Consider the following 25,149-nt stretch of genomic DNA (forward strand, 5'->3'; position numbering starts at 1 on the left):
ATCACAATTAACACTAAGCAATAGTGTAACATTTTCAAAGAAAAATCTGTCAAAAATTAGGGGATCTAAAGGTAAAACAAGTAATAAAATAATTCTATAAGGTTTCACAATTACAAACCAATTTTATTATTACATATTGGCTTAGTCGGATCATAACATGCTATTACACATAGCTATGACAATTATAAGGAATAAAATCGGAGCAATTTAATTTGTTTGTAATTTTGTCCTTAAAATATATTTTGCCAAGAATCAACGAATGTTCAGATACTTTTGAGCCATAGTGTATACTTATTACTCTCATTCTTTCTGTTATGATAAAATAATCTACGTAATTGCAGTGCAATTTATGCTCATCTATGAAGAAGGAATGATGATTATTTGCGTTCGCTTGTACACAATAACGCGACATACTCAACATGGAGTTTTCAAATAATAATAGACCGAATAAACTAATTAACGAACGCATACGACACTCTTCGAAAGTGCACTGCTGCCAGTTGTTTTGCAATACAATACCTATTACTGTCGTTTGCTCTTTCATGCATTCACACCTATTGCTGTGTCCACCTACGAACTCGCAATTGCAGTACAGTGCTGGTGACATTTCCATTTTCAATTAATCCTCTGATGACCGCACAAAATATTTTGTCATCGAAAATTACATATTCTGATAGTTAACTTCCCACGCGCAATGGAAACGCCACAATTTCTTTATTAGAATTTTTACAATAATTTGATACAGTATCAGAAAAATATATTTCCATTTCGAAGAAATTTATTGTGTAATGTTGTAGTATTGTCAGTTTATTAATTCCATCTAACTAAAATAGTCGTATACATTTCTTTAGGAAGAAAGGAGAATATTTCATAGTACTATTATTAATATTATATATTTCATAACACTATTGTTAATAATATTATATATATAGTATTAGATATCGATATAATATTACCATTTTATATATAAAATGGTTTGTTTTAATAACAGTTTTATTTTAAATTTAAATTACTTGAAATATGGATTGTAAATTTACAAAAATTGCGAATTTCATGTGCATGTTCATACATGTAAATAATACTATGAAGTTTGTAATTTCTTAAACACTAATTCTATTGACCTATGCATTTCATTTTTTACATACATTATATTTTTTTAGAAATAAAGAAATATTTCGCGACGTGCAAAAATTTTCTCTCATAACAATTCCACTTTACATCCAAAGTAATTTCCATACGTGTATTCGTATTATAAACGATACTAAACAATTAACAATGAAAGGACATTTACACAAATCATTACACGAAACTTAAATAGTATATACTTTAGATAATAGTCTATAATCGCTAATTGTATCATATGCAACAACTAATAATTCGAAATTATCTATAACGCATTCATATATTATTAGTAGCCATTATAATTACTACATCATTGTATTAAATATACAATTTATGGTGTTGTAAATTAATCTCGAATCCTTCAATTATTTCGCACGTATACATACAGTACATGGTAAGCTCTTGTAAACGCGAAATTACGTTTTGCGTATCAATGCATTCATGTATAATAAAATTGGTATTATTACTAACAATAAGCTAATGTAGCTCCAAGCACACAAGTACTTTAAAGGAACAGCCGTTGAATTCATAGTTTTAGTTCAGTTTTAAACCTCTTACCTCTAATCGAGAGCTTGCACCTTTCATTTATCCATACAGTGGTTTATCCTGGCATAGTTACTTTACTGCTGTTCATTTACCGTTGCAAATGTAAAACGATATTGCAAATAATAAGAATGAAATGCGTGTACTAAACTGAAATTTTCGTCTTAATTAATCAGTGTTAAAAATGCGCTTCCTCGGTAATTATCGTATTACTTACGATTATCCTTTTGGTTTGTTGCAATCATGATGTCGTCAATTCAGATATCCCAATTCGAAGTGACATTATAAATAGAGCTGAAATCACAGAATCAGTTTTTATACTCTGCAACCTACTCAGTAATTATATGCGACGTGAAATTTCTAGCCAACAACGTGAAATTTGAAAAAGTTCTGTTGCACCAATTTCATAGGAAAGTAGGAAGAACGGAAAATAATAATGACGAAAAAGAAATTTCTCCTCTGTACGATTCCAATTTAAATTCACTGGTAAATTATTTAATTTGCCAGTCACGGGCGCTCATTTGTACGGAATGTAAGTCCGGTTTGCGGTATGTTTGCAAAATCAACCTTGTAACGCGGTCGAGTATTTCGCGATAGTATAACAATGTTTCTGGCGCGCTGGTTCGTTTACTCACATACGTTTATACCCGGCGCTCCGATAATCCACATTCCCAGTAATTTTCAAGCGGCGACAATGTCATCTCCATTTTCAATTAATCCTTTGATGACAACGTGCAATATTCCGGCGGCCGGGTTTACCCAATTTTCCATGGTTACCATTCAACGTGTTCGCAGCAAGACCCTTCGAAAAAGTTTATGAAGAGTACATCTAAAAGTTTGAAGAATAGATTTAACTTTCTTAATGGAATTCGAATTCATTTGCATAATTCGTTATTTTATCCATCCATTCGTTTCCTTTTTGCTCCTTATCGAACAGATTTCGAGCGGTGCTTTTTCGGTCAACCAATACCTTGAGATTTATGTTCTGATCAAATTCAAAGGGCCAGAAGATCCAGTCAACTCTTCGTCTTATGAAATATTACCAGCCATTTATGTTTGTCTTATGAAATTAGTTTATCTTCATGGTACGCGTAACTCTGTATTCGTTTCCCTATAAGAGTAACACGTCATGTGCGTCTTTTTACATAATTGAACTAATATTTTACAAGCTGGAAGTTGTATCGATAAATATCTTTGTACGATAGTCATAAATTTGTTAGTAAAAAAAGAATGAAATTTTTATCAACGGTTTTAGATAATGTAAAAAGTAACTAGGTCTTTAAACGAGTTGCCAATTCAAAAATATTCATCGGCTCCTATTACGTAACTGTTGTGACAAATTTATAAGATCTATTCAGGCCATCGTCTTACGCCTGCAACAAATATTAAAATTTTGACCTTTTTTACTTTTCTCAAAAGTCTCCAACCCATATATTCTACATATATTTGTCAACGTATATTTTATTTCCTTTAGAATTATCACCAGTTTAACTAAACCAGTACAGTATGATAGAAACATCATCGAAATTGGCAATCGAATGATCGAATAATCGAAAAAATTTAAGTTAACTATCTAGTTAATGGAAGCTTAAAAAATAAATATTTAATCGGAGAGACAGTGTTTATTATGACTCAATTGTTAATTTTCAGGAATCACATTAGAGCGTTATTTATGTATAAACAAACCGTTAAATCGCTATTCATCAGACTGTTCCGGTAACATTTTTCGCGTATGGTGTTCTGTCAAAGTTAACAGAACGTTCGAAACCAAACAGAAAGAATAATGAACAATACATACGTATACCTATGCGTGTACGTAATTAACTACTTTCAATATTTGTTGAGGAAAGAATAAACTCTTGTTCCCCGATTGAAATTTAATAACGGCACAAATTAAGTATTCATCCGCAATCTACAGTCTGTTTGGAACATTAGTGTTATGATACAGCCAATGACTTGATGACAATAATGATCGATGCATATTCCGTACACTGTACCTGATTATCTGTCATTTTGCATTAATACATATCCAGATCGTCTCGATGGTGTATCTATGGATTTGGCTAGTTATTCATGAATCATATAAACTATAAACACAGATTCAAATACAGATAATTTAAATGCAAAAGTGGTGCACTGAAACATCAAATATTATAACACTTGCCTTCCCTCTTTTTCATCTTCCACTAGAAAATTATATTTTCTTAAAATCTACTAAATTTTTTAGACATATCATTTATGATTTACGATTTATTGTGATTTATGATGTCTTATTTTGATATCATTAAAAATAAATGTTAATAGTAAAAAGTTTTGTAAAAAAGTTTTAACACTTTAGAATGTCATGGCTGAGAGATAAATGTGTTATATGAAATAATTAATATGAAATAATTAATAAATGTATCCCACAAAATTTATTATTCAAGGATAGCTCGAGTGCTTAAAATATTAAAATTTTACTAAATTAACTATTCAGTAAATATATTATTATCTTAAACGTGTATTTGGCTGTATTTTAGAACACATATACATTACATGAGACATTCCTGTACGATGATGAGAGGGTACGACCTCGGTTCTAACGAATTCATGAATCCCACATGAGAAATGCAACTCAAAATGGACTAGTAAGATTAATTACCCGCGTTACGTGTATTTATAGAGCAAAGGAATAATATTATAACAGGGGATTAAAATGTTGTAAAATATATATTTGTTAAGAGATTTCCACTAGCTTAACTATTTCAATATATCATTTTAAACATGGCAAAGGTATTTTTATAACAGAATATTCGAAGACAAATATCAAATTTCGTGTCTAAAACGTATTTGCATACGCACTTTGAATCACTTTCAATAAACACCAGCTAATAATTTTAGATGTTTAATGTTGCTTTAATTTTGTTTTGTGGTTGATTTTCGGGTTTCAGTCGCGTCTTTAAAGTACGTTTGCGCTTTGTATCAACGTGACGTTTCGTGAAATTTCCAGTTTAAAACACAACGGAACGTAGTATTAAGTCTGGCATATTTTCTAATTTAAAATATATCTATTATATAAAAAGCTGCATTTCGCTACTTTTTCTATTATCCAATTCATAAATCCAAGTTCCATTCTCATTAAATAAGTGATTCAAAAGTTTTGAACGTTGATGTATATACCTACGTAATATATGAACGTCCGCCATCCATTATCGGAATCGTTGCTCGTGACGCAAGCAGTAGCAAAAGAAATCTCACGATTAATTAGTCGGAACCGAGCGCACAGAGGAGACGGAAAGAAAGAAGCAATCGAGCGGCACCGAGGGCTCCGACAATACCGCGAATTAAATATTCAACTCTCACCCTTGACACGGTGACGCGCGATATTAGCGTTATAACGTGGTCAAATGTTTCACGACGGAAATGACAACGTGTGCCGCACGCTGGTCTGGCTTGGGCTCACGTTCGCGAGCGCAGCTGCACGCCTGTGTACGTGGCATTGTGTCGACTGTTAAGCATTTGATACGGCCGCCTTCCTGTCGCGCGTCCATTGTCGTTGGCCCGTTCGCGACGTAACCGAGCCAGCCGGCTTCTCGGTGTGCGAATCACCCAGTGATACGATATGACGATGCTCGCTTCTGTGACAGCGTTTCCCAAACTAATTTACTCGCCGTACGCTCCTCGAGCTTCGCTCTTTCAGCTTTCGAGGAAAGACAGTCGAAATATTGTAGCCGATGTCGTTTTATTCCATCCAATTTCATCATCTATGATCGAATTTGGCTGGGTAATCTTTTTAATGGATAGTGGAAGTTTTTGGATAATATTTGTGTACGTTACTAGTTAAACGTATCCGCTTTATTTTTCATGGAATATAATTAAATTGCATGATTTCTTCATTAATCTATATGTCCTTATTACTCGTTGATAATATTCAAAAAATTGAAATTTGTTAGACACACGGTTAAAACATTTGCATTTTTTATCTTGTTTATTTTTTCTTTTTATCGTGTTTCCATATCGTTAAAAAGTTGCCCGTTTCAATTTTATGCTAGTCATTCTTAATACATTAAAAGTGTTTTTGTTTGTTGAAACGATAGCGAAATTGGAACACAAAAATTTGGATACCGTAGCAAGGTTAAGACGGGTAAGCTTTTTTGCATCCCAGATCTATCGATTCGCCATGTCATATACGTGCAATCCCTTTTATGAGACATCGTCATTTGTAATCGATACTATTATAAGAGTATAAATAATTTCATTGTCGTAATTTAATTGTCTTACATCTTCGTTTCACCTGCTCCCTGAAGTGAAACTAATAGAGGTAGAAATATGCCATTGTATAGGATGAAAGATCCGCAGCGATGAAATTTATTTATATATTAAAAACAGAATTGATCTCTTTCTTTTTTGTGGCAGCATTAATGTCAGAAAGCAATATAATACTTTGTGAGCTTTTTGCTTGATTATAAACAAAGATATCTATAAGAATTATCGCTCCATAAAATATTATTTAATATACTACTAAAATTTCCGACATATGATTATTTTTAATACCAAATTTATTTTTATTGTTTACTTTACCTATTTTTTGATTATACTCTCTTCAAACACAAGAAATTATTTAATAGCAGAAAAACAACAATCGAATATGTCTCCAAGAACTTAGCAAGATTAATTAATAATTTTTTTAATGTTTAAAAGCAGTTTCAAATGCAAAAATACATCACATAATAAAACCAAATTTTACATTAAGCAAGTAGAATCATTTTGCAATTTAGAGAAATGTTTAATAATGAATATTTATTTAACGAAGCACATTGGGAAGCGCTGGCGTATAGGTGTTTCATCCAGTTTGACGTTTGTCGGTGTACGCCTTTGTATACACCGCGCACATTACCGACCACTGTTGCATGCTTTATAATGACACGAGAATGTGTTTGTACGTGCTTCTTTCTTAACCTAGGTGGTCGAATGCTTTTCAGTAGAACTCCAGCCGCTTTAGCAATACCTACGATATTCGGACAATTTTTGTGTCGTTGTGTTCGTTTTCACGTCGCGTGTACTATACCTTCTCATCTAACATGGTGTAGTCTTCACGGTTCGTGTTGATAGGTAATCGATTGATTTCAGTGATAATATTACACGCCCTGCCGCGTCTCTCCTTAACGAACCAATACTGCACGTGTACCCCTTTATTGGTGTCGATAATTGATTATTTTAAGACTCTTTGCCAATTATGTTCCAAAAATAATTATAGAATTGGTGAAAATCGTGCAACAATATGTTTTTCGCGTCGAGTGCGTCGATCCTATAATTTCAGTGAGTTCTGTGCTTATTTGAGTTTGTTAACATTCGCAACGTGTCGCAACATTGTATAGATTACGCGTAATTAAGTAACGTGAATACGTTATTGTGACACAGTCTATGCTAGCGTAGTTTAACGTTTCGTTGTCGATATCTGTATATTTTTGCGAACTTATGCGCTCGTCACTTTGGAAAATCTGTGAAATGTTCGCGTATAATAACGCTGTGTTAATGGGTTAATTACCGTGCTATAGGGCAATCGACAAGAAATCATTGCGCAGCAGCGATGTTTCGAAAGCAAACACGCTCTCGCGATTAATAGACAGACCTACGTTCCAGTCAACAAATCACTAGAATATCTATCGTAATTACACTGTACAGGATACAAATTGACCAGTCCGCAGTTATAGGTCGATTTTATTTGCTGTAGATGTAAAATACGCGGTGCCTTTCCCATTTTTGTTAACGTTCCGCGCCGGAATATTAATCTTCGTTTGTCGGTTGGTTTTTATGTCGTTGCAATTTGACGTGAAAAGCATTGTAGTTTTCTTCGTGAATTTCTTTCGCCCCGCTCTCTTACGCTACGTTTACCGCTCTTTCGGAACCGATGGATCGAACTTTTTAATAGAATCTTTGTATTCGTGTATCACAAATTCCCTGGTTGAAAAACGTATGTGTTCGCTATTCAAACGTATTGCGACGCATTAATACGAGAATGAACAACATCGGGAATTTGAATTCTTTAAAAGGAATGATGGACGACGGGTGCAATAAAAATGTGTATGTTCATAATAAAATGCTAGTGGAAATGAATCCACAGAATATGAAATAGAGAGTATGAAATAACTAAGAACATAAAGTACACAAAGGAATTAAATATTCAGTATTACAAAAGATGGTGGATTCGGATAAAGAAAGATTCGTAAGAAATTCATTTTATCTATACAAATGTTTAGAAAAAGTAGAAGTATCTATACACGTTATTGTTCATTTATACGGACAGTAAAAATATCCGCTAGATTATAAAAAGTGTGTAAGAAAAACATGAGAAGTTTATTTTTGTCGATTTCTTTATTTATGTATCACTCGATGCCTAAGAAAGTTGGATAACTCGTTAGATTCAAAGATATAAATAGATAATAAATTTATGAAATTTCCGAAAGAATCACGGGTATATTTAATATTTTAATAATTGATACTTTCGAGATGGCGAATAGAATTCAAACACAAATATTTAATCAATCAAACGTGGTATTTATCATTAATTAAAATTTGCAATCCTGTTTTTCCCTACGTTCTTCAAATACGATGTAATTCTGTTAAAGGTGTTAAAGATTTTTACAAATATATTTCATAGTTACCAATAGTTATTAGTCATACTGACATAACCATAAATACGTAAATGAGAGGCTGTATAATTCAGTTTTGTCACAATTATAAGAAACTATCTATGATAACATATTTTTCAATAAACTATTAATGCACAAATTGGTCTTGAAGAGTGCTACAGTTTAACAATATGCACGCAAAAATGTCATCTTACTTGTTGCACTTTTGATGACGCATTCAATTTGATACGTACTGTATCGTAGTCCTTTCATGGTTCACACCATTCACGGCTCAAAATGGCATGTAATCGATTCCGGCGATAATTATACGCGTCAATAGTTGGAGCATGACCATGTGACGTTCATTGTTTCTCAGCATGATGATTTCTGCCGGTAATGATCAATAATATAGAGAAGGATATGGAACGCGTCGGAAATAGGGCGTATAGAGAGAAACAGTGTGAAATGCTAGCGGACATGAAACTGCCAATTACTGAAAACGCGATCAAGACTGATGGCATACAAGTAAAAATTACTGCGAAATTCGTTTTACACCGGAGAACGTATTTCTCCTGGTAATTTTGAATTACATCGTTCTGAAACATTCATTGCTGAGAAATGTTCACTTCCCGTCATAGTCAAGATACAAGTCATTCAAATTATAATACTTTCTTCGTAATAAATCACATCAATTTTGAATTGAACAAACGATAATGACAAATATTAAATTCACATGAAAAACATATATTAACTTTGATTCATTTTTTAAAATTCTTTCGGAGGAACTTCAATATCAATTCTGTTCGACCAAATAAAGCTATTACTTTCTCCCAAGTATTTTCTCCCAAAAAGAAGTAAACATTTACATAGGGCATTTGTTTCTTCCCTTTTCAATATCTTAAAAGATAATTGTATTCGAACGTAACACACTGACTCGAGCGTGGCTATTAAATTTATTACGACGCGCTTAATATCATCCACATAATATTCAGAACGTCAAGATATTGTAATGAAGTTAGCAAACCTAACTAAAAGCTAAAAATACTTGCTGTCAGTCTTATCGCTGATAAACTGAAAAAAAAAAAAAACAGAATTCTTGCATGACTTGTAAGCTATAAAAGAAGCTCACAAAAAGAAATAGAAGCATGACAATTTCATAAAAACTTTTCGCGTACGGCCACGATCGTACGAAAACGTTACGATATAAGAAAGAGGAGAGCGCGGTGCGTTCTCGAGACTTTTAAGTTCATTTCCTCAAACTACGAAAACCGTTTAAAGTACGAAAACCCTAAAGCTATCCAAGCGTAAAGCAACGACGGCGTAATCAAATGGAGACCACGTAAGCGGTCAGCGATCGTTTTTATCTATCCGAGTTTGCGGCATGCAATCAGTGAGGCGCCCGTTGACTCGTGACGCTTCCGGTCCAGGCTTCCGGTCCGTGGAACCGCACCGTTTCCGTTCGGCTGCCCAGCCCACCGATCTGGCCGGTCGTCGTCGTATATCGTGGATCCGTGTCCGAGAAGCACTATCGAAATCAGTGCCAGCGTCTCGTCAACGTGAAACACAGGCGTCATACCAGTTCGATCCCCGGGGATAATCGAGTCGAGTGATTTTCGTTGTTGTTGCAGAGCAACGGCGTGGCGCCTCGTCTGCGTCCGTTCTGTGTCGATCGAGGATCGAACATCTAATGTACGTGCCAGAAACGAGGTTACGCGCGATTTTCGAGCCAATCTACGGGCACCAGACGATCTGGCTGCTTGGAAATTGATCGGCTAACAAGTCGCCCGAATCGTATGCGATACTCTGCGATGTTCAATTAGTTGCAACATGGAAAATACATGTATGACGCGTGTTATAGGCGATAATTGTGTGCGCAGTGATTTCGTTCTTTTTTCGTTCTAAATTTCATTGTTCTTTGATGAATTCGTTTGAGATGGATGAAATGGTTATTGGAGAAAGGATGCGTCTACACCGGAAACTACTTACAAAACGATCGTGATCGTTTAACAAGCCTCCTTTAAGTTATTTATCGTTGAAAGTTCTTCGCGAAAGTGTTGAAAGTTACGACTGATGATGGAAATGCATCGTTTTACAGTGCTTTCGATTTTTATGTCTCTCTGTCGCGAAAGTTTCGATTAACGAGTGCTTCTATTCTCTGAATGAATTGTATACCAATCTCAATCGAACTGTAAGGAATATCGGCGTTGCTGTGAAAGACAAAATGCAGGGTATTATCGGTGTTATCGAAGATGGTTTAATAGCATCCATTATCTTTATATCTTCGTCGCTTTTCCCAGAGAATATCAAATATTATTGAAAATTATTCGTAAAATTTATTATCGTGAAATTTATGACCATACCTCCGTAATGATATTTTACAATGAATAATTTCCGTTAAAGAACATATATCGAATAAATATTAACAAGTATAAAGAATGTACATGACTATTACTCATTTCTTATCTCGTATTCAGTTCAAAATTACCAATTATTATTCTTGGAATATTTAGTTGAATCAGGCAACGATACACGAATACAAAGAAAAACTTGAAAATCGAATAATAGAAGCTTATAAAGCCATGAGATACGATAACAGAGTATCAGGGAGTACATTACCGTGCTAGATAGTAATTCGAATCGATTTTCAAGCAACAAAAGCCATTCACGATTTCAATAATCGTAACATTACAAACAGGCGATTATTCCGAGAATCTCGCGCTTGATATTCCACATTCGTTGTATGACGACGTTGGAAGAGCGTCCTGAACGGTGAGCCAAACGGTAAACAGCGTTATGCACGTTTCTCGGGCGTTAGCTGAACATGGGGAAGCGATGAGCCGGTTATATTGCTGAATATACACCTAAAGTTTGGATCGCGATGGCTGACCGGTGTTCTAATCTGGCCGGAGGTCAAACTGGATAATCAGCGTCGATCATCGTCGAGCGAGAAAAGTAGTAATCGCTGAACTAAGCAAACCGGCGCCGATCCCCCGTGTGTACAGGTGTATGTGTGTGTTTGTGTTGCGCTACGTTGGACGCGAAAATGGCGGTGGTACCGGGTAAGAATAAATTGAAAATGGGCAGTGCGGGCCGATACTACAGCGCCTATCTCATCTACGACGTGGCGAACTCGTGCCTGGCCGCGTTGCACGCCAAGATGCCTCCTCCGGTTGTCGTCACGCGAACCAACCCTCCGTCTCCTATGCACGTCCAGAACCCCCGTAAGTTTTCTTCGCTTTCTGTTTTCTATTTTCCATGGCAGCTGCTCCGCCAACGAGAGTGTGTTACGTCGAAAACCAACCCAGTCGCTAGCTACGTTTCAACCGTCAGAATTTTACCATTGTGTCGTAATTATCAAGGAAATAGCAGCAGGAAGGAAACGATAGGCAGGTTATTCCGAGATAAAGAACGGGTTTCGTTTCGTGTTATGACCGCTTTGTCTGAAGTTTATGCAGCAATTTTCTATTTGATAGAGAAAAGTTGGATATAAGACGTAGGAAGATGAACCCATAGGGTTTCGAAGCAACACCTATAACATTAAAGATTCAATATTCAAATGCGCTTAGTGTTCGTAAATGATAGTAGCACGTTATAGTAATGTCTAGAGTGGTAATACTTTTTAACGCTATAACCGTAGTTTATATCAGTAACGTAGTAGTTTCCTGTAGAAAAGAATTATTACGTGCGAAATACTGATAAGTACAACGATAATCCGAGATAAAAAATGAGGAATATCAATATAGACCAATTTAACATTGTAACACAAGGTCACCGATTGTGGTCTTCCCTTTTAGATTGATAGTTTGTGGTTTTAAAATGTTGTTATCAGGTTCTATACGTTTCATTTTCATAGTATCAAATTTTGTTCATATAAAGGCACTACTCTAAATAACACGAAACTTAATATATCTACTTGGCTGTAATTAATTGGTATGTAAATATTAGAATAACGTGTTAGAACAATACGCTGCTTTTCGCAGCATAGTGCAAATATTTGACCAAAATTTCTCGAACGTATTTCGATAGAAAGCTTCGTAATACCAATTACCCTCATCCTTCTGAAGGAATTAATCTCATCTTCCTTTTAACGATACCGTTGACGTTAAACCGGCTAACCGTCGATTCTGAGCAAACGCGATAATATCAGCCACGCTAACTCTCTTCCAATCCCCTCAGAGTTGGGCTTTTCTTCTTCGATTCTTTCGTACGCCTACTTGCTCTCGATGGGCATCTCTCTTTTGTTCGGTGGCAAGTGGCGCGCGAGGCAAAGAGGTAAGAAGGCATAGGTGCCGGCGCAGGAAAGGGTGGAAACACCCTACGAGACGGGATAGCGTGTCTGTTTTGATTTATAAGAATTCGCCACGAACCTCTAACCTACCTTCCTAAGTCTGGCCTCACTCCTGCCTCTTCTAGATCGAGCTAGATCAACTCCCCCACCACCCGTTGCACCTATCTCGCGCGTGAATAATAAGCAGGTACCCAACTACCCGTCTTTCCGTTAACCTCGCCTCGTCCTTCACGTCTCCTTCTTCTTTTTCTTTATCCTCCCTCTTTGCCACTGTCTCCCGTGACGGTGCACCGATCATTCTTCTCCGCGGACAACGGACGAGTTTCGCTTCGTTGTCGGTCAACTAAACTATCTATCAACGGACGTTTCGATCGTACAACCCTCGATATAGAGTATGGTGGAATCTTTGGATGATATCGTGGTGGTTGTGTATTATGTACGTTGTTGTCCAGTTTCGGAGTGTTTTAAAGCGAAGCTGTTACGAGTCTCGCTCAACCGATTAAGGACCAACGTTGCGTCGAGGTAATTGTGATTTATTTTTTCAGTCAGTTCACATTGAAACCTATTGAATTAATATTTTTTTTTCTTTTTTTTTTTTGTTACTTCTTCTCCTATTTAGATAATAAGAGTAAATATGCGATGTGATATATACAATGATACAAGTTGATGTATGCAGAGTTTTGGAGAATTACCTCGTTGGGATATTAATATACATATATATCTCCAATATCTTTTTATATTGGAATTATACACAGATAATTCAAGATTCTTTGTTGGTATAATAATATCAAATATTTAACTCCACTTGCAGATGTTGAATCGAGCTAAATTTTCATGCATAAATGAAACTTAGCGGAGAATTAAACACGCTTGTGTCATCTTCCAATAATAATGCATCTCATTTATATTCTATCAATGATTCAATCTAGCTCTTTATAAGCTCTTTGTATAATTCCTCAACCTTTCTCTTCATCTATATATGGCTATTAATTTCTTGTTCCGAAATAATCAATTTAATTGGTCGAGTATTAAGCAACGAATTGCTAATCATTTAATTGAATCTTTATTACTCTCGAGTTTTCTATTCTCAGTAAGTAAAAGCGTATGAAATTAAATTGTCGGAAAGTAAAGCCCTCGTTAATTTTACCAGTAGATCAATAAACTTACTCCTACAAAATTTCTATTATGATTTTTATTTTTCTTATAAGTGTATTACATCTACTTGTATTTCCCAGAAATATTTTATTTTTTGCGTGAATATTTCATACAGAAATTACTGAATACTTGTTATAAAAAATTTTCATGGACACATTATATACGCTATGCAAAACTTTTCGAAATTTAATTAATACTTTAGTAATCATGACTTGGTAAAGTTTGAAAACAATCCGGACACGTATTGCAATCGTGTATTTGACAGATAGATTTGACAAGGTACCTGTCAAAAAAATGTACGTTTTTTTTTCGATTCTATTCTCATCATACTTTACATAGGTATACGTATATATCCATAAACTTCGAAACTGCTTCAAGTTTCATTCTTCGGAGTAATGAGGTTACAAGAGACATAAAAATTGTACAAAGAATTCTGAATGCACTTTCTCACGCGTCGTTTCGTCGCTTCCCACGAAGGAACAACACCTCGATTGACATTCTAACAAAATTTCAGGAAAACCGTTCGAATTTGAAAAGGAACAGAAAATAAATTTGTCGAAGCAGTGAAACTTTCCTTTCCCCGTTTTCCCTTGTTCTTCGTTTCTGCATCTCGTGAGCGCGCACCGATCGTTCTTCTCGTGGACGACGGTCTATGTACTTCGATCTCGTCATTGGTCAACGGGACGATCTATCAACGTTTGTGCCAGAACAAGAACCGTTACAAAACATTAGCGAGTCACGGAAGATTTTGCATTGACGTCTCGCAAGAGTGTACATATATCGGGACGTGTCATCAATCTTTTTACTTTAATGCACGCCAGTTAGACTCCCTGTGCCGTAGTCGAGACGAGTCGCGCAATGCTCCAGAGATGATGTTCGTCCATTTTCAGATGTCACACCCTAGCATTTGTAAACGTTACCGTTTGTCTGTCGTAATTAAACAGTTTTACGTAATGAGCTTAGCTCACGAGCCTGACATCTTTGATTCTAATATAATGCACGTTAGTAACTGACATATTATTTTCGTTTTGCAGATAAAGGTTAAATCGTGTATTCTTTAGCATCGTCAACGTAGAGAGTTGAAAGAAGAAGGAAATATTCTAATTTAATTTCTGTATACATTTTCCACGTTACGAGGTACTAGAATAGCTCTATGCTGATTTTTCAAAATCGTTTGAAAATCTAACTCGCATCTCCTCTCTTTTCAAAGGGAAATAATGTAATAATATATCGATTTTATTTTCACCTCGCAAAGCGAGAAAATGGTATTGAACGCGCTTCGAAATATAGAGAGCAGTGCAAGAAACGTGTTACAAGTATATTTCAATGTTTCTTGTTAATCTTATGAACGTGTGTACGAAGACAACATCGTGCTACAGCGTAGAAAAGTCGTTGAAAAAAAATGCTCACGGTGATCTAGACGAGGAACAAATACCGTTATTGGTCGGTGACAGGAAATGAAATGTCTACAAACTTTTTCGATATACGCTTGTCGACCTACTTATTTTCTGAATGAAAGCTTTCATAGTTGCACACCGTACTAGCATAATACAGCTGTCGGTTTTAATCTATACAATTACCGATGCTTCTAAAAAAAAAAACTTTTCGTCTTCATACACGCCTTACGCTTTCCAATAACGCACCTTTAAACGATTTCAATTTATCGAGCTTCACAGAAACGCACACGACAAAAAAGATTTGTATTCAGGTTCGTATTTTCATGCCTAAAAATTAAAAGTGATCTTCCGTTACGCTAAATGGTGTAGACGTTTCCAATTAGTTTTTAAATCGCACAGTTTCAAGAGATTAATTTTATGCTTTATTAATACAATGTATTCACGAGAATAAGAATGCGTTAAGAACCCTTGAAACGTAAAAGCGTTACGTTAAATTTCACCCGAGATACTTGGTCCATTTTATACTATACTATACATATACGTGAATTCGTGGAGGATTAATTTGACTTTTCAGCGTAACATGGTAAATTGTTTCATTCGTTGGTTTTGAGAACGATTACCTCTGAAAAATTTCAATCTACTGTCTGAAACATGTTAAAACTTTTCCATCTCTGTTACTTTCATCTCAAAATTTATTTAAACGATATGATGTAGCACACGTTTGGAGCGTTTCGCATTGGTGTTATTTCACTGTTATCGACTTTATTCCTCGTCCGAGAAACCCTTTTTATATTGTACCATGTTAATATAAGTTTCTACACTGAAGACAAGATTATAGATAAGTTTTTGTCGCTGGACATTGTCAAACAAGAACTATGTTTAACAAAGGGATAGAAATGATACAGTAACAGTAGTATTGTGAGAGATACTCTTATTTATCATCGAATCATATACACATATAGTCATAATGGTACAAAATCTTATATGATATTTCTTACGAGCGTTCTTAAAGAAGAGACAGTTTTCTAATGAAACTTTCATATGGCGGATAATTGTGGCAAAGTGATAAAAACGAAGCACGCTGCTTCCCCTATTCCCCAGACACGGATATATCCTTTTGACAAAAAGGGAAAGGTTGTATCACGGAATTCGGTAATGAAGCTAAAAAGCTTTGAACATTGAACACTCGAAGCGAGCACTGGCAAGCTGTAAAGCGAATTAATGTGTTCTCGTTATTCGCGTACCGTGTTTCACTGTCAACTCGTAAAAAATTTTAATCCTTCGGTTAAGCCGTGATTGAAAGTTCAATCAGAGACGAAAATTGCACTTTAAGTAGGTGCGTGAAAATTCTACAGGTCGTGCCGGCTCATAAACAGAAAACGATTCTTCGAGTCCGAGACGAGTGTTGGCAGCAACGCGTATAACCAGCTTTCGTGCACGTTCAAATTTAGATAAAAATCAGCAGCTTTATGGCCGGTAGATTTTTTCGTCGATCTGCCCGGCGTAAATGCGAGGGTAGTTACGAAACACCCGCCGTGCCCGGTGAAAATAACGAATTAATAATGAAAATACTTTCGTTTGAAAAGGGCGTGTGTGAAGATCTTAATTTAAATGAACAGTAAATTTCCGATTGCGCGGAAGCCCGATATTACGTACAATCCGGCCACTGTCGCCAGCCGTTTCGTATCGGTAGCTCGAATTATTACCTTTATCTTAATTAAAACGGAAAGAGGTCCGTGAGCCGTGCAGGTCGCTCGTAAAGCGTCTTACTTTGATTGCAGAAACAATACCTTGCTAACCTCGTGGTCAACGATCTGTCTATCGCTTTCATATTTAGCAATTCTCATCTTTTCTCTTATTCAGATATTCCCATGTACCCTAATGATTCTACTAAGTTATCAAATTATTTAAACACCCACATATTTGTATCATATTCAAGAAAAAATTTGTATATTAACACTTAATATTTAGATTTTAATGTATGGTAATGAAAATGGTTCGAGTTCACGTAGAACTGGTTTGGGATTAGTTCCGATATTCTATCTAACCATTCGTTTCTTTCTTTTTTTCCGCTGTTCGTAAGAGATTCTTAGCAAGAATTCCAAAATTTGTGAGATCAAAATAACGATTAATTGTTAACGCTTATTAGGTGAAGACAATAGTGTCGGATGACTAATTTTAATGAATATGTAGCAGTGGTCAAAAACCATTACCATTGATAATTTTTAAGTTTAGATCGTAGCAATCATATTTGAAATATTTCTGAAATCACATACTATTAACTGGAATATATGACGATAAATCTCTCGTCTCTATCTCGAAAATTCGACAAAACATAGAAACCAAAAGTTCAATACACATAATCGTTGTGTAAATGTAAGGTTTATACAGTATCAGATATTTCACACGATCGTATTATCAAGCATTTTCTGTGCATTTCGATTTTCGTTATAAATCGGGAGCATCGTTCAATTTTCTTCGACGCAAATGAAAAACATGAAAATGCAAAGTATTCATTATTGAAGTTTCAATATCCACCGGTAAAGTGTTGCACTTTGTTCCAGCCGGTCTCTCAATTTAATCGTGCTGCCGACTGTACATTTTAAAATAACAATCCTATTCCGGGCCACGAAAATTTTATACTCATACTCTCAGATATTTGTGGGGTCAGGTCAGTATTACTCCCTCGGGCGCACCACGGCGGTCCCCTTCTACGTAAAATGGTTCCGCGCAAACCGTTCGCGAGAAATATAACACTCACTTCCAAAAAATCGGTTTACTACTCTGACGATAAGATAAAACTGGACGTCGCATACATCACGCATAATGTGTCTCTTTCGTTATTGCGCCTTAAACGCAACACGTAGACGACGCTTGGTAAATGTTCAGAATGCTGCAAAGCGTGCATCTAACAAGTTGTACAAGAAATTGTCCTGTCGTTCTGAAAAAGTTCCCATAAGTGTTTAAATATTTTCGCGAACAGTTGCATGTATATAACAGATGTAGGATGGTAAGATTGCCCCTTTCTTTAAAATTTGTCTACTTAAATAAAAACCATTAGTCCAAACAATATCGAAAGAAAAGCGTAATGAAAATGTTATTGGTATTCTCTGAAATAATGCAAAGTCACGTTCGTATTTCAGGGATGAACCGTGTGACAGATCTCGTAGCACGTAGTAGAATCGATGATTCGATCTGGATCGATTCGTACGGTAGATTTCTCGAACTGGTATCGAAATTTCATGATGTAACGACATCTCGGAAGGTAACAGCGTTTGGAAAGCATCGAGCTGAAATGTATTGGCGGCGTGGGTGCATATATCGAATGTATCGATGGAGAAGCTTCTGGTCGGTTTGTATCGTAGGGTCCCAGTCAAACGTTGCCCGGTTATAAGTTTTCTTCTTGGTATGTGAAAAAGAAGGTGCACGATAGAGGATGGTGGAGCTATCCGCGGACGCAACAGTAACGAGAAGCCGATGCTCGTTTTTCAAGGAACGAGTCTCAGTTTGACGTAATGGTGGATCGTAGCAGCAATTTTATGAGATGTGAAATTAACCCTCTAACTGACTGGCTCGGACCAGGTCAAGCCGAAATCAGTTTACGAAGATTCGAAAAACCGATCGTGTATCGGGTCAGAAAATCAATATCATTGCGAGTTCTATCTAGCGAAAGCAAAGGGAACGTTTCAGCATGCCAAATGGAATGTTACGTCCGCGTATTGATTGACGCTGGCAAAATAGGGGTTGTGCGAGAGATTCGACTCGTACAGTTATTAGAGTCCTACGAACTATTCGATTACAGGAATTTCATAGTTCGCTGCTCGCACCGCCACCGTTTTATGTAACTATTATTATACCTGTTAATTCGACTGTTCCGTGGCTGTTTGCGCGGAAGCGTTTGCCGTTGCTTATGCGGGACGACCGTTCCGCCAGCCAGCCAGCGATGTCGTGCGTTAAACGCCTGTAAATTAAATAAGCCCGCTCGAGAAATAGGCTTCCGACGAAATCTCTCGAGGAAGTGTGATTAACTGGATTTTTTCGAGCAAAAGGTATTAACGTCGCGTTGAGTAGCATTGCGCGTGTTAAGAAGGGTTATAATTAGATGTGCTTTGAATTACAGACTTCGTCTCGTTGTTTCCTCCGTGATCTTTGTCAATATAATGGAGTTGTTTTTCCGTCGAATGTCGGCGTGACGGTGTTTGCCATTAATTTTGTCAAAAGAGAACGTTACAAAGGAGAATGAAGTTTGGAGTTGGATCGCGTAATCGAACGCCTGACTGATAAGTCATTAATGTTAGGGCCGAGATACTTGGAATAAGTTTCAGTTTATTTCGCCGGCGAATAAATTTAATTTCCTCGAGTTTAAATAAGATTTAACCAACGAAACGTCCACTTTGTTTCCACCCTCATTTAACTTTGAAAGCTTAAATTCCCCGCTTTCGAAAATGATTAGTCGTCCCACGAAATTCCCAGCTTCTGTCCCGTCTGACGAGACACTCCTATTCAGAAACTGCTTTTCATATTACTTTCGCTATATTCCAAGATAAAATTAAAAGAAGAAGAAAAAACGGTCGGAAAAAAGGAAAACGTCGTTGCTAAGAACAACGCGTCGTTCTCGTAAGAAGTTAATTTCATTTCTGTTGCAACTTTCTTCCTGACTAGACGTATTCCCGGAGGACACACGCGGATAGAAATACCGAATTTCCAGCAGACAGCTTAGCAATGTACTCACATGGATTAAACGGAACCTTTTTACATTATCCGACTACCGTCAGGAACATCCGGCTTTTTTGTTTCGTTCCGCCCTCGATCTTGCATCCACGTCGCCCTTCCATCATTTTTTTTACGTTCGTTCCGCTCCCGTTTCCCTGCCCCACCCCATCCCCGTCTGGCGTAGCGTTGATCTCTTCTTTACCTTGGTTGGGCGTCTTATGGTCCACTGCATCTTGCAGATTCGTTTCCTCGGCTTAGCCGTTCTTGCCGGATCCAGCGCTGTCGCTTAATTACCAGCCGTTTACGTCTTAATTGTTAATTTAGCGCGTTACGTTATTCTTCGCGGTGCTCGTTAAAGGTGAAAATGCGGGTCGGTTACGTCGCTAGACGGGGAAATGAGATTTCTCTTGAGAACCGCGAAACGGAAACGAGAGAAACAAGGACAGTACAGGGCGGACCGAGCGGAGAAGAGACGAGAAAGAAAAAAATGGAAGAACGCTGCACTTTAACGCGACTATGCCGTTAATGGAACGTTGTAAAATGTATAGGAGAGCGAGAGAGAGAAAAGAGTGAGAAGTATAAAACTCCGGCTGCGCGATAAGAACGGTTGAAAGATAACAAGTTTACTGCCAGATGTTAACAAGTGTCTCGTTTTGAGTACTTTTCGCGAATGCTCCCGATTGCTGCGCGAAGCCTTGCGAAAAGTCGCGCCAATGAGGGAAAATATTTAACGTACAATGCCAACAAACGAACTGCGTTCGTGCTTATCAGTAACTTTTGTTCCCTTTCATAATTCTAAGGTAAGATAAACTCCGTGTACAAAGATGAGCCACTGAATGAGTTATGTTCAATATAAAAAAATGAAGAACGTATGAAAGAAACTCTTTTTAGCGTCGGTATGAACTACGAATTACTAGTTTTCATGATAATTGTCAAGAGTCTGTATGCATTTATCGCAAGAAAAAATCAATTTATGAATTTGTGGTTTCTTCGATGTATTCTAACGTGATTATTTCTTTATTTTCAAGACTTTTCAGCTTCATTTTACGGCATTTGTGGTATCGCGTAGAAAAAATTGGTAGTTTCAAATTTTTTGGCGAAATCTGAACGTTGATAATTGTGACACGTAGGATGAAATTACAATTTTGATATTTTTGCGCTGTATTGACGAATTGCCTGATTCGCCGTTGTGTTTGTTATTTGTACTGAAATACTATTCAAAATGTACACGAAAATATTGTTATTTTCCATTTCACGAATTTAAAACGGTAAAAATTTTATCTGTAACCGGCTATGTTAGAATTAATTGAAACTTCAAAATTAAACAAACAGTTATATCCGTAAAATTTTAATACTTCTGCTATGCTAACAGTGAAAATTAGTGAATTTATTACGAAACGTATACTTTATTATTTAATAAACTCCGTCTATAAACAAGGCATACAAAATTCATTCAGTAGTCGACGTATTAATAAAACCAAAAGCGATGTAAACAGAGATTTTACATCAGGTCAACTACCATTCAAGCCCACGTTTCACCGTGGAAATTAATTTCGAGGCCTATTCATTATTATGCTTTGCTGAACATGCTCCTTAATTACATCACTTAATATGTACTCAATACGTAACAAAATGCGGCACAAGTTCCAGCGGCAAGTAATCGAAGTTTCTCAAACGCTTTGCCAGAGATTCGATATAAGTATTCCAAAGTATAGTAATTCACGTTCCTACCTGTGACTGCATATCGGTGGTCAAGGTCCTCTTCTCGTTAGGTTAGACAGTGGTATTTTCCCTATATATTTCAGGGTCGGTGAAGAGTGCAGGTGCTCTCCTACCTCCGTCTCTGTCCTTCTCCGTGACCCTTCGCCGTTCGTTCTATCCTTCTTCGTCTCGCTTCTTGCGCAACCCACAGGAGAATATTTTGGTCACGTAGCAGCCATCGTTCTCTCTCAAATGCCGGAGCTTCCAAGCTCCGCGCTCAGTGCACCTCTCTGAGTGATATTTTGTCATTTAATCCTCTCTCGATGTTGAACGCCGTGCTCCTCGACGTTCTTCTCTTCTCCCTTCGCACGGTCTCTCTAATTTCCCGGAGAAGACACGTCGACTATTATCCATGGGCTGCTGGCATGTCCTTTGCTATGTCACCCTTGCCACCCGGTATCTATGCTGCCCTTTCGTAAAGTTTCCGAAGGTACATTGGTCTCGGCAGCAGGGCATCGAACTCCCAATCCTCTCGTTGAATCCCGATGGCGTAACAACGGCTTGTTCTGCGGGTTACACGAATGACCTAGCGACGATTTTTCTTCGCTGGATTCTGCCCTTTCCCTCCATCTCTCCCCGCGTATCACCCTTTCCCCTCTGTTTTGCCTCTCTTTCTCTCTCCTCGTGCCACCACCCTGGCTCCACTACTTTCTCCCTTTCTTTTGGTCTTGTTCTTCTCCTCTCGTCTTTCAAACCATGTTCTCTTTCTTCCACTATTGTTGTCTACCTCCATTGTCATTCGTCGCGCGAGCGGCTCGGCCGATAGCGCAGAACGGATTAACCCGTCTTTGTCGATGATACCTAGAAAGGAGGAGCCTCTTCTTCGTCCATCGGAGCTGTGCAATTAACGTCAAACGTCCTCTCGTACGTTCGGCTTCCCTTTTATGCTTTTCAATCGAAGACGGCCGAATTAGAGGTTCGCTGGGTATCATTTCAGAGTTATTAACGTTGATAGCGGTGTTGAATTTGTGATATCGGACTGAACGTAATTTCGAGTTTATCTCATCGGGCCTGATCTAGATCTAGACCGGAGGAATGCGTTGCCGCCTGCGGTTCATTGTATTTAACATTTCAACGGATAGGAACAGGGACAGCTTTGCTGAAAGCGTGGAAAGGCAGTTTTGGATTATGTGTGAATTATTGGCGCACCGTTATCATATGCTGAATCTAACGTCACAGTAATTTTACTAATATCTACGAGTTATTTCGTTGGCTGAAATAAATATCCTAGGTATTTGGAAAAATATAGTTTCGAGCGTTAATTGATTTTAAGAAATTTATCGATCGCTCTGACAACAGTTTTGTACTTTGTGAAAGTTATTTGCAGTATTTTTAAAGCTACTTTAGGAGGTACGACTGGTACAGTGATTCACGAAAGTATTTGAACTGTGACTTGATGCCATGGAAAACTTTCATGACTCTATCGTAGGTGTTAGATAATATATTTTGAAACAGTAGCGCTATTAATCAGACGCGAGTTACGCGATGTCGGTGTGCGATTCGACAAGTATACATCTCTAATGAAATTTCAAAATGTTTTGTATACCGTACATAATATGTATACCTGTTCATAAAAGATGTCCATACGTATTCAAATACTTTTGTAGAGCAACTGTATTTTTAAAACGTAGAATGCTTGTATTCTATTGATCTTAAAATACTAAGTACATTGAAATATTCATTTTCTGAAACTAGCGAGTTTTAATATTCGTATTTTCAGCGGTAGAACATTTATGTTACGTAATAGTAAAAATTCACAATTTGCTGAATAATTAGCGTGGCGATTCGCAAACAAAATTTGTTTCCATTGCCAGGGGAAGCTTATGGTATTAAATGTCGTAGAAACTTGCTTGTCGGCAAAGCAACGATTAAAATTCAAAGGGATTTAAAATACCCGCGGGTTGAGATATAATTATATCGCGCATAATATCGGGAAAAAGAAGCCGTACAGTCACATAAAGAGATAAACGCGGTACAAAATTATCAATTATTCGCGGGTAAAATTCTGCTGCTGGCCATTAGCTTTGTCATTATTAATTTATGCTTAAACACACAGAGTGTTCGCTTTTAACCGCGACATTAAACGCCGAAAAGTGGAGGACAAATGGTATTTATTTAGATTGAGGTAGAATGAACAAATCGAAATAAGCGATCTTCGCTCTTGCACATAAACAGTGTAAATTTATAATCGCGCTCGAACATCGCTTTTAAACATCGCAACTTGGCGTACACGGTGAAACTGAAATAATTTCTGAAATGAAATGCATACAAAAGTACACACCCCTTAAATATAAAATATTATAAAAAAAATTCTAGCTCTACGAACTTTTTTGACGCATTAACACGCGTATTATTAAAATATAACACGATTTATTCACTTCCAAGTTTAATAAGGTGAAAGAAACGAAAAACTATAAAATACAAAATGCAATTAGTGTTACGAAAATTGCATACGCCTATTATACGTACACGAAATTGTAAATAAAATGGCATAATGAAAAATTATGAAAAATTTAACAAGCGTGACTTCTGTCATGAACTTTCCCACCTACAAGTGGCAAATCGTGAGTTCTAGATTTTTGTTGAGCAAATTTTTACGATCTTATAATTTGAGAATATTATAAATCCGCGAATCTACGATTCTACGGTTTTAGTTACATCAGGCTGTTTATATTTTGTCAAATGTAATTTGTAGAATCCACCGTTCGCATTACTTGTTTTATTGTCAAACTTGTTACAGTTACGCGAGAGAATTTATTGGCACCGGTAGCATGTAACTTGAGGCTTGTTCCGCTAATAATATTAGTTCTAAAATTTCGCTAATAATATTAGTTCAATTGTGCAAGTGGCCCCTGGTGAAATGGAAGGATCTTAAATTGCCATGGTGTTCGCACCATGATGCTTGCTGTTCGCAGAGGCAAATTTATTAGTCCCGGTTTCTATTTATAAACTAATAGTGATTTATAAACGACGGCAAAACAATGGTAAGGCACAACCATGAATCAATGCCACCAGCGGCGAAACGTTTCGCGTAGTTTCCCGAAACACGTTAAGCCTTTGCGAAAATTAAAGAGCTTTCGTGGAAATTACGAGGGACACGGTAAATCAGGCCAACCGGTTACGTCAAAATTGCATACTATTGGGACACGAGGTATTGGGGAAATATTTAAGTTCAGTTGGAAACCCTCGTGTAATCGTAATATTATCTTTTTCGCCGTTGCCGCTGGATGTATTAGACTTTAAATTAAAGTCAGAAATGAGATACGAGTTTGGATACGAGCTTTGATGATATTTGAATTACCAGTGACGCGCGCCCGATCGAGTTGAATTCACTGTCATTTCAACCGTTATTCTTCTCAATTTTACACGTGTCATTTTTGACTTATTGTTAAATCCGACTGGAAATGGATTTTCTCTCTTTTAAATTAAGCTGGTCAATTTGAATAATATGGACGGAAAATATCGTCAGGTTATGGGAGGAAGGGCATGGATTCGTTGTTTATGATAACTAAAAATATCCTAGCGATATTTTCCGCCATATTTTCGATCCTTTAATTTC

At 36.8% G+C, this 25,149-nt stretch overlaps 1 protein-coding gene and 1 long non-coding RNA gene across 19 annotated transcripts in view; one reads left to right on the forward strand and one right to left on the reverse strand.

Annotated features, from left to right (window-relative positions):
- The window catches only part of LOC122571105 (nucleolysin TIAR), a 582,639-nt gene that overhangs the window by 363,493 nt on the left and 193,997 nt on the right, over nucleotides 1-25,149 (forward strand). Inside the window, exons 1-2 of one of the 13 annotated variants that reach the window (XM_043734489.1) lie at nucleotides 6,622-6,756; nucleotides 10,972-11,497. The exons of 7 other annotated variants lie outside the window; for them this stretch is intronic. In XM_043734489.1, the coding sequence (XP_043590424.1) occupies nucleotides 11,320-11,497 (178 nt within the window). In that variant the 5' untranslated portion in view covers nucleotides 6,622-6,756; nucleotides 10,972-11,319. Of the gene's footprint in view, nucleotides 1-6,621; nucleotides 6,757-6,839; nucleotides 6,964-6,989; nucleotides 7,313-8,060; nucleotides 11,498-25,149 lie in introns of those variants that run through there. 5 more of the 13 variants (XM_043734470.1, XM_043734479.1, XM_043734496.1 and 2 more) reach the window with 5 other exon arrangements.
- LOC122571148 lies at nucleotides 147-5,164 on the reverse strand. 6 transcript variants are annotated; one of them, XR_006317974.1, is made up of 6 exons: nucleotides 4,829-5,163; nucleotides 3,663-3,752; nucleotides 2,636-2,776; nucleotides 2,301-2,494; nucleotides 1,883-1,959; nucleotides 147-1,815 (listed from the first exon to the last, which is right to left on the reverse strand). It is a non-coding gene; the product is annotated as an uncharacterized LOC122571148 (long non-coding RNA). The 6 variants fall into 6 exon arrangements; XR_006317975.1 differs by lacking the exon at nucleotides 3,663-3,752 and having other exon boundaries at nucleotides 2,301-2,467; nucleotides 4,829-5,164; XR_006317973.1 differs by lacking the exon at nucleotides 3,663-3,752 and having other exon boundaries at nucleotides 4,825-5,161.

Source organism: Bombus pyrosoma, linkage group LG1 (assembly GCF_014825855.1).
Source record: "Bombus pyrosoma isolate SC7728 linkage group LG1, ASM1482585v1, whole genome shotgun sequence".
Classification (NCBI taxonomy): Eukaryota; Metazoa; Arthropoda; class Insecta; order Hymenoptera; family Apidae; genus Bombus; species Bombus pyrosoma.